Here is a 10,629-nt window from a genome sequence, read left to right on the forward strand (position 1 = left end):
AGTGTGATAGTCAACGTATTCACAGCAAACTTTGATAACTAAACTGGAGAAAAGTTTAAACACCTGTTCTAGATCAGAGCATATGACTCCTATTCTAGTGGGAATGATGAAATCGGTGTTCGATTTCAAGAGATTAAAAGGTTTTAGTTTTGGTTTACTCCTCTTTGGTTATCTCAAGTGACCACATTAATAAGTCCTAAAGTGGTAGTGAGGCCATTGCAGGGGAGGGTGGCATTAGGTTTTAGACCACCTAGAGCCACATTTAAAATACCTCAGGCTAATTACTGTTCAGGGAGAAGGAACCTTTTTTTGACAGGGTATTAATTGGCTTGTACTTGGAAGACAGTCTAGTTCCTGGTGTTCAGCGTTACATTGAGATTTGGTTTTTTTGAGGTGATTGTTCTTTTTGTGAAATTTTAGTATTAAAGTCTTAGAATGTGAACACATTCTATAGCTGACCTCTTCCTGAGATTTTTAACTACTGGAAATTCTTAACCAATTATATTATTTCCTTTATTTTGAAAATGATTTGGTTGCTTTTTCTTAGATGGTTTGTGCTATTTTCTGTAATCATAGTTCATCTAAACACAGCTTATTTTCTTGAATATTAAAGTTTGTAACCTAAAGCTAGAATCCCATTTTCAGTGAACTTACAGAGCTAGCGCAATCTTTCTCTTCCTTCCTTAGGAAGTAGCTGTTGCCAAAGTGAAGAGGTGGCTGGTTCTTGTGTATAATGGGAGTGTGCTTTGTGGAGGGCGCGTCAAGGGGTCAGTGTTCATTATGACATTTGTCAGTCCCCAGATGGTTCTATTCCATTCTACAAGTCTGAAATATGTAATCTGAAATCCTTAATAAAATTGGATCTAATTTTATAAAATATACTGGTGATATTTGAAGTTTTTACAACTATACATAACTTTGAAGATTGGAGAGGCACTAATCGTGTGCTTAAACCACTGTGACCTGTTAAAATAAAATTGATTTTAAGAGCATCTTCCTAGACATGTTAGTTTTGTGAAAAGAAGAGAAAATAATTCAGTGGTTTATTACTCATTGTCTACAAACATTTTCTTTTTTTTTTTTTTTTTTTTTTTAAACAATTCTGGTCTTAACACTCTCAATGTTAAATTATCCCACTAATTGTGCTGTCAAGAAACAATGGAAGCACTGTATAGTTGTAAGATTTTTGAAGACCCAGGGTCTTTCAGGTCTGGTAGGTGAACAGAGTTACTTTCCCTTGATTGGTTGTTAGTTTGGTTTGAATATCTGAAAGGTGCAGGGTGATATACCTATGTGTGTGTGTACATACTTACACACATAATATATTTTATATAATGTATATATGAAGATGTCTTCATTGTTTTGGCAATGGTGAGTTGGCAACAGAAGAATAGGATTCTACCTCTTTTGAGCTCATTCACACTTATGAAAGACATGTCTTTGATAGATTTTTTTTTTTAAAGATGTATTTATTACATATACAGTTTTGCTTGTATAGTCTGCCTGCATGCCAGAAGAGGGCACCAGATCTCCTAGATGGTTGTGAGCCACCATGTGGCTGCTGGGAATTGGACTCAAGACTTGGAAGGGTAGCCAGTGCTCTTAACCTCTGAGCCATCTCTCCAGTCCCCACTTTGCTAGATATTTTATTTATTTACTTATTTTGGCTTTCGAGACAAGGTTTCTCTGTGTAACTTTGGCTATGGTGGACTCACTTTGTAGACCAGGCTGGCCTCGAACTCACAGCGATCCGCCTGCCTCTGCCTCCCGAGTGCTGGGATTAAAGGCGTGCGCCACCACTGCTCGGCTTATTTTGCTTCTTTATGTTACTGCTTGGAAGACAGAATTTATGGGTTTGTCAGAGTTACAGGTTCTTCCTGTTAAATTACTGGCAAGACAGCTGTAAACTGTATCTTGCTATGCACAAGTATGAAATATTTGTTGTGGTTTTGGGCTTGGTTGAAGACTATAGTCCATTTTTATTGGTTAATATACTGAGATTTTTAGGCTTCATTTTGGCATTAAATTGAACCTAATTTTATTTTTGGTTTACAGAACACAGAGTTAAGATACATAATGCATAGGGACTTTGGAAAACAAAGAGTTCTAACCAGTTCTTTTAATCTGCATTGTATATATCCTTGATAATAATAAACTCAATTTTATTTATTATTTATTTACTTATTTTTTGTTTGTTTGTTTTTATTTTGGTTTTTCGAGACAGAGTTTCTCTGTGTTATCTTGTCTGTCCTAGAGTCACTTTGTAGACCAGGCTGGCCTCGAACTCACAGAGATCTGCCTGCCTCTGCCTCCCGAGTGCTGTGATTAAAGGTGTGCTCCACCACGCCCGGCTATGTTTTGTTTGTTTTTCAAGACAGGGTTTCTCTGTAACTTTGGCTGTCCTGGACTCTTTTTGTAGAGCAGGCTGGTGATCCACCTGCCCATGCCTCCCAAAAAAGAAAAAAGATAATGGGAGTCTTATTCTTTATTTCTTAAAGTGGAAAATAGATCCTATTTAGAAATGTAGCCTGGGTCAGGAAGAACCGCTTAGTTCAGTGGTTAAGAGCACTTATGTTCTTGCAGAGGACTTGGGTTCACTTCCTAGCACCTATACTGTGGCTTTTAGAACTCCTGTTCAATGGAGATTTAGTGCCCTCTTCTGGGCTTCAGGCACCAGGCATACAGACACCTCATAAAACAAAAATTAGCCTTTATAAAAGAAAACCAGGGGGCCGGGCGTGGTGGCGCACGCCTTTAATCCCAGCACTCGGGAGGCAGAGGCAGGCGGATCGCTGTGAGTTCGAGGCCAGCCTGGTCTACAAAGTGAGTCCAGGATGGCCAAGGCTACACAGAGAAACTCTGTCTCGAAAAAACCAAAAAAAAAAAAAAAAAAAAAAAAAAAAAGAAAACCAGTCCAGGTGGTAGGTAAGCTTTTTCTTGGGTTTGTTATTGTTGTTATTTTGTTTGTGTTTTGTTTTGTTTTTTATGGAAAGTGCTACATGACAAAGGCTGTATGCTGATTCCCCTCCCCCCATAAGTGGCATTTCTTGGGACATTGTTTAAGTTTAGTTCCTCTGTTAGAATAATGTGGAGTAGGAAAGATACACTTTTATCAAAGCCATGCGACCCATAATTTAATGGCCAGGTATAAGAATAGGTGGATGACATGGTTAAACTTTGGCTTTGGCACACCCCAGTTGTCATATCGAGTCAATACTTTGATCAGTATTAAGGTACGTCTGGAACCTGATGTTATGTAACCATAAACTCAACACAAGCTGGGCGTGGTGATGCACACCTTTAAGCCCAGCACTCAGGAGGCAAAGGCAGGTGATTGAGGTGAGTTCGAGGCCAGCCTGGTCTACAAAGGGAGTCCACGACAGCCAAGGCTACAGAGAGAAACCCTGTCTCAAAAAAATAAAAACAACACAAGCAGACAAGTTCACTTGTTTTACTTTGAACATACTTTGGAAGGAAATTCTAGAACTTAGGTGGCTTTTAAAGTTTTCCAAAGGCCAAAGTCTTGCTAGGTAACAGGTGCCTACATGCGTATAGTCTGGGGAATGTCACTGAAGCCATGGCCCTGGTGAAAACTTTTCATGTTTTAGTATCCAGAGAAGATAGAAGGAAAATGAAGCCAATTTCACTCCCGTTCTCAGTGTGACATTGGTCTAGTTTGCCCTTTGAGGCTATCTTCTGAGGTGCCTGTGTATTTGGTGCTTCCAACATTAATGCAAGGTTGGTTGTTGACATGGGAATATACACTTGCCATTTAGAGCAGAATTAGAGTATGAATCGGGGAGTTTACAATGACGGCTACAGCTGCTGCCATTTAGATTGAAGATTGAAGAAGGCTTACACAGTTACTTGGGTGCTTAGTGAAACAAAACTCATCTACTGCTTTTATTTTTATTTAGAAAGTTCTGGCTTGCAACTCACTGTATAGAACAGGTTGCTCAACTCACAGGTCCGGCTGTCTTCTCTTGTCTGTAGTAGTACTGGAATTAAAGGCATGAGCTACCATGCTTGGTTCTGGTCAGAATTTGATAGGAAATAAGATTTGGTGGGGAGGTGTTGGGCTTTTAGGGAAATGTTAGCTCCCCACTAGAGTGCTTGCCCAGTGGTCCTAGGCCCCAGGCGCTGGGTCCAGCAACAGAACACAGAGGGGAAAGACAGTTTGTCCCATATACAGAATGGTGGGTGGGTGGTGCTAGAGAGCAATGCTGGGCCTTCATCTATGTAGCTGCTATAAGGTGAAGTTAAAACCGCGGCCCATTCATATCTGGCCTCCCTTATCCTGAGGAGGTGTTTGTGTGCTACATAAACTGGTCACTAGGAGGCATCAGTTCATCAGTAAAAAGCTGTAGACCTGAGAAGTATTGAAACTTGACTATAGCTTTTAGAAGTTAGAAAATAAGAGTTGAGGGGCCTCAGAAAACTAAGGAATGGCTGAGAAATCTTATGCTTTCTGAATGTAGGATTATTTTGTGTTTTAAAACTGACAATTACCTGACATTTTCGTGGTATAAGTTTGTAGTTTTCTTTCCTTTGAGATAGGGTCTCACTATAGCCCAGGCTGGTCTCATGCCATCTTCCTGCCATAGCCTGCAGGGTGCTAAGATTTCACCTGCAAGGCCAGCAGCACCCTTAACCTCTGGGCCATTTCATCAGTCCTTGTTAGTGGCTCTTTAACATTTTTGTTACTCTTGCAGGCATTGGGATGCTGGTATGTAAATGCCTCACAATATTACTCAGAAGACCTGTGGGGTTCAGTTTATATGGACATCAGGCTTAGCAAGTGGTACAGCCCATTTTAAAGGCAGACCAAATGCACTTCAGTGGTGTGGCATTCCGTACTTTAGAGACGGTCTCTAGCAATCCTGCTGTTAAAGGTGTGAAGCGCCATGCCTGCAGGAAGAGAAATAAGCAGTGGGCATGATACATTTCACCATCATGCTGGGAAAGTTAAGGGAAATGGTTGGTTAGCAGATGGTGAGTGGACATTGAGGCTACGCTGAGAAGTTAGTTGATAAGGATAAAGTTAAACTATGAAAACTAAAGACCAGTAAAACTGGGGAGATTGCAGCCTTTTTGGTAACCCATGTGGTTGGAAATAAGCTCCAGAGATACTTTGAATAAAGTCTAGCTAAATGTGGTAGCTATCAATAGGGGAGAGATTGGTGCAAGGCAATTTACAATCTTTTTGACCCACATGTTTAAGTGGGTCATACAAAGGAAACTGGAAAGCAAGGTCTGGGTTTATGGCAGAACACAGCTTGTGCACAGAGCCGGTCCATAGCCCACACCATGCCTTTGAGCGGTCCTGATGATGTCTACACCATGTACAGGGTGCTGATGCTGTGGTGTTTCTGTGGGTGCCATTTAGTCCTTAGTGGGAGTGTCCTCAGACATTTTGACTGAAATGCAGCCCTAAAGCTCAGGGCACTTGATAAGAGCTATTGGGCCACAAGCCCACCGAAGAAGTCATTTTGTATATTTAACTGTCCCTCCATTGGAACTAGGGCTCTTCTAAGTAAAAATCCTGCTTTCTGTGACTTAGAACCTCAACTGTTAATACCAAAGGAGTGTGCTTTAGCAGTCGGCTTTAGTCTTCAGCAGTGGAGTCCTTGGATGTACTAGACAGATGGGAAGTAATTCCCACAGAGAAACTGAACCGTTAATTATATAAAGTGAATTTTTAAAAAAATTATATGTATACAGTATTCTGCCTGCATGTGAGCCAGCAGGCCAGAAGAGGGCACCAGATCTCATTCTAGTGGTTGTGAGCCACCATGTGGTTGCTTGGAATTGAACTCAGGACCTTTGGAAGAGCAGCCTGTGCTCTTCATCTCTAAGCCATCTCTCCAGTCCAAGTGAAGCATTCTTTATGATAAGCTCCTGCACAATATCTTAATCACAGGCTTAACTACAATATCTTAAAGGGTTTCTCATTTTTTGTTTTGTTTTGTTTTGTTTGTTTGTTTGTTTGTTTTAAGAACAAAGCGATATAGCCAGGTCAGTGAGGTTGGTGGCTATTGAAATTAACTGAGAGCAAAATCTCAATCTGCAGCTTACTAGCTTACTACAGAAATACAAATTGTGGAAAAGCCAAAGGGAAATAACGGAAACCTTAAATCTCTAGCCAGAATTAAATGAGCACATTTGACATCTATGTTGGCTGGGCATTTGTAAACATTTTAAGAAAATAGAGTGAATGCCCCTTTCTGGTATAATGGGTTAACAGTTCCAACAGCTTGGTTTGTTGGTTGTCCATATCAACTTTGAAATTTTGAAGTGTCCTTTCCAGCTAACAAGAGAATGCTTTAAAAAAAAAAGACGGACGTCTGGTACTGTAGAAACTGCAACGCTCACATGCTCTACAGAGGCAGAGAAAAGAAACTTGGGATGTTTAGTAATCAGAATTACACATCTACTTGTAGATGTACACCAAGATATTGTTCATGTGTAATCACATTAGAAAGTTTTGGTTTTTCGAGACAGGATTTTTCTGTATAGCCATGGCTGTCCTGGAACTCTAGACCAGTCTCGGCTCAAACTCAGATCCACCTGCCTCTGTCTGGAATAAAAGGCATGTGCCACCACTGCCACCAACTACCAGACTACGTTAGCTTTCTCCCACCCCCACCCCAGACGGGGTTTCTCTAGCTGTCCTGGACTATAGACCAGGCTGACCTCAAACTCAGAGATCTGCTTGCCTCTGCCTTCCAAGTGCTGGGCTTAAAGGCATGTGCCACCATTTTTGAACTCTCTACCTGGTTCTTTTGCGGGTGAGGGAGAATCGAAATACCCTGAAATGCAGCCAAATTTTATGACCCAGTTAATTTGGGACTGGCTCATTTGCTCAGGCATTGTGCTTTGGATAAAAGTTCTAGACTCCTGTTTTTAAAAAGACATCTGTGTCAGCTTTCAGATTATAGGATTTTTTTTTAGCATGGTACACAAGGAATTTGAGCAGTTTTCCCCTCTTTTCTGCTTAGGTTGCCGCCTCCTCGCACAGTAGCAGCAGTTCTTGTCAACCAACTGACCTCTACGATGAAAGTAGGCTTAGAGGTTCCCTTGCCAAACCGCATGCTAGGACTCTTACCTACCAGGAAGCAGCGTCTCTGAAGTGTTTAAACGCAAGAATGAGAGCAGGGCCTTCCCAAAGTCAGATTCCAGCAGGGTGTGTGTCTGTGTCGGACAACTAACTACCCTGCTACTAATTAGACTGGACGGTCTGTTGAAGGAAACCCGAGGGCTAGGCGGAGGGGTGGTTCAGCAGTTAAGAACACCTCTTGAGGGCCTTGGTTCAATTCCTTGAACACACGTGGCGCCGCACCAATTCCAGGGACCCGGTGACCTATGAGTTGCGTTTACATAGATGCAAGCAACACACGCAACGCACTTAGGGGCCGGGTGAGTCTGGCCTGTGCCCTGTGGTGGAAAAAGAAGAGACCACACTTCTTTCCCTACCTCTACATCAAACCTGTAGCCTTTTTGTTTTTAAAGGGCTTATCTAATTTTCTCCCGGAACTATTGACTGAACCAAAAACAAAAAACAAAAAACGAAGCACTCTTGGGCTTTGTCCCCCGAGATGTTTACATAGGCATGAAAGAGTCACCCGGTGCTCCGCCTGAGCTTTAAGTGTGGACCCCCACTCTGCGCTAACCCTTGGGCTGGTTCGCCAGACGTTTGGGGATCCGCTACGCGCTCGCTCCCCCGCAGCAGAGAGCCCACCCGCCAGAGAAGGGCGGGACCGTGGGGATGGCCTTTCGGCGCCCTCTGGGCGTCGGCATTCGTCGCCCAGCACCCGCGGCGACCTCGGCGACCGTGTGGAGCCGCCAGGAGTTTCCGGAGCCCAGCTCCCAGGCTGCGTGGGAGGCCGTGGGCGGCGGGGGCGGAGCCAGCGGCGGGGGCGTGTCCGCGGCGGGCTCTGGGAAGGCCCCAAGTTAATGAGGCGTGCGCCGGCAGCCGAGCGCCTCTCCGAGCTGGGTTTTCCCCCGCGGCGCGGGCGCCAGGAGCCGCCTTTTCCGCTGGGTGTCACTCGGGGGCGGGGAGGGTGGCCCATTGAAAAGCTCCGCGAGGGGGCCCGGCCAGTGCCCTTCAGTGAGCGCTCGAGGGAGGACGGCAAAGAGCAGCCTGCTCCTGGCACCGGGATCTTGTGGCGCTTCAGGACGCGGCTGTCTCTCTGCCGGGACCCCGAGCCACCGCCACCGCCACCACTCTGTCTCCTGCGAGTCAGCCTCCTCTGTGCGCTCCGGGCGGGCGGCCGCGGAAGCCGCTGGGGCGAGGACAGCTCTCGGCTGCTACTGCTGCCCACAACCCGGGCGTCTGAAAATCCGAAGGCCGAGCGGAGCAGCAGCACCCCTTATGCCGAAAGGATGCTGGAGAGCAGCGGCTGCAAGGCGCTGAAGGAAGGAGTGCTGGAAAAGCGTAGCGACGGGCTGCTGCAGCTCTGGAAGAAAAAGTGCTGCATCCTCACCGAGGAAGGGCTACTGCTCATACCGCCCAAGCAGCTGCAACAACAGCAACAGCCCGGTCAGGGGACAGCCGAACAGTCCCAACCTAGTGGCCCCAACGTCGCCAGCCTTGAGCCACCAGTCAAGCTCAAGGAATTGCACTTTTCCAATATGAAGACTGTAGACTGCGTGGAGCGCAAGGGCAAGTATATGTACTTCACTGTGGTGATGGCGGAGGGCAAAGAGATCGACTTTCGGTGCCCCCAGGACCAGGGCTGGAACGCGGAGATCACGTTGCAGATGGTGCAGTACAAAAATCGTCAGGCCATACTGGCGGTCAAGTCTACCAGGCAGAAGCAGCAGCACCTGGTCCAGCAGCAGCCTCCGCAGACGCAGCAGATCCAGCCCCAGCCCCAACCCCAACCCCAACCCCAGCCCCAACCCCAACCCCAACCCCAACAGCTCCACTCCTACCCGCATCCTCATCCTCACCCCCACCCGCACACGCACCCGCACCCTCACCCTCATCCACACCAATTCCAGCACGCGCACCACCAGCCTCCTCACTCGCAGCCGCACGGCCACCGGCTTCTCCGCAGCACCTCCAACTCCGCCTGAAGAGGGCGGCACCCGGGCCACTCAAGGTAAAGTCCTGGCAACTTGGGACACCTAGAGAAACGTGTCAGCATGGTAGCTAGGGAGAGTAGAAAGCTCGTTGACGGGTTGTGCTCTCGAGGCTAAATGAAAAGCCCTTTCAAGTTTCTGGAGAGGTGGCAGGAAGATGGGTAAGCTGGACCTAGTAGAGGCCGGGCGAGGAGGGAAGGACAGGAATTCGGCCAGGGAGCGGGGAACGGTACATAGATCCTCTTCCCACCACCGGGATCGCCCTTATTCTGAGCCAAACATGCTAATCGTGTACCTCCGCACCAAGGTTGTGACCTGGTGTCTTTCTGGGCACTCTATCCCTTGGACTGGCCGGGAGGGAACTGGGTCTTGACTTCCGAGCCACACATTTCATTCCGTGTCATTTCTTTCCAGGTTTTGAGGACTTCGGGAAGTGGGACGCGAGTGCATTGCTATTGTGTTCACTTGGATCAAAAACAGCAGTCTCCCCACCCCGTGCCAGTGCCAGATCAAGTAGTTCGGACATCACCCGACTGATAACTTGCATTGCAGTTCCTTAGTTTTCTGCATAATCTTCATCACAGTGCAGGAAGCGATTTTGAGTCAAGATGACTTTATTTATGAACCTTTGGAAGGATCATCTAACACAATGGACCTTGTAGGAGCAACTTATGTACTGTTATTTTATTTTAATGTATTTTGGTTTATGATTATTTATTAGTTTTTTATGCCTATTCTAAGACATTTCTGAATGTAGGCCAACCCCCTCCCCCACCAAAATGGAACTTTATTTTCAGAAGCCTGTTTCCTAATAAGTCCTAATCTCAGAAAAGAAAAAGAAAAAGGATGCGGGGAGGGGCAAACATTAAAAAATCAGCTCATCATCCCTAGAGCACTCTCAGAAAGTCAACTCTTTCATTGTATTTGAAGAAGTTGAAATTAAATTCTGATAATACTTTCACTTTTTAAGGTCTCTTTCTTAAATGTGTAGTGTGTGCCGAAGGTTTTCTTTTCTTTTTTTTTTTTTAAGCTAATGAGTCTGAATGTATAATTATGAAAATCTGACAGTCAAGATCATGCTTTTCTAAAAAGAAATCAGTAAGAATGACATTGGATTTCAAAATATTTAAATACTACCCACTCGGAGGCACGACCGATGGGCTGGTGACATTGTGGTGAACTGAATCTCCTTGGGGGGTTGGGGGAGCTTGTAGCATCTGTGTAGGAAAGTTTACAGAGTCCTTTTGGAGCTGGGGGCGAGTAGTAGAGTGGCAGGCCCCTGAGATTACAGCCTAGTAGTACCAGTCATTTTGACTGAGTGTTAATGCACAGATGTTTCCATTATAAAATGCAAGGGATGCGCCGCTCTACTTGACGGTATCCTTACCCCTGTTCAGGATCACAACTCTCACCCCCCCACCCCCGCCTTCACGCAGAGCTCCGCATACTTAGCCCGGACCACGTTTTCTTAGCCTTGTACTTTGCAGTAGATGCACTCTGAAAATAATTTGTAAATATTTTGAAGAACTAGGAGTCATAACATTT

The 10,629-nt window shown here is 45.4% G+C and overlaps 1 protein-coding gene across 1 annotated transcript; it reads left to right on the forward strand.

Annotated features, from left to right (window-relative positions):
• Positions 1-7,953: 7,953 nt before the first annotated feature.
• Positions 7,954-10,045, forward strand: Phlda1 (pleckstrin homology like domain family A member 1). The gene is made up of 2 exons (XM_051139752.1): positions 7,954-9,104; positions 9,499-10,045. Exon 1 carries the CDS (start codon positions 7,954-7,956, stop codon positions 9,076-9,078), a length of 1,125 nt encoding a protein of 374 aa, XP_050995709.1. The 3' UTR covers positions 9,079-9,104; positions 9,499-10,045.
• Positions 10,046-10,629: the final 584 nt, after the last annotated feature.

Source organism: Acomys russatus, chromosome 31, assembly GCF_903995435.1.
Source record: "Acomys russatus chromosome 31, mAcoRus1.1, whole genome shotgun sequence".
Classification (NCBI taxonomy): Eukaryota; Metazoa; Chordata; class Mammalia; order Rodentia; family Muridae; genus Acomys; species Acomys russatus.

Excerpts from the sequence above, each read along its gene's own strand:
- Phlda1 (XM_051139752.1), top strand. The coding sequence starts at position 7,954 with ATGAGGCGTGCGCCGGCAGCCGAGCGCCTCTCCGAGCTGGGTTTTCCC.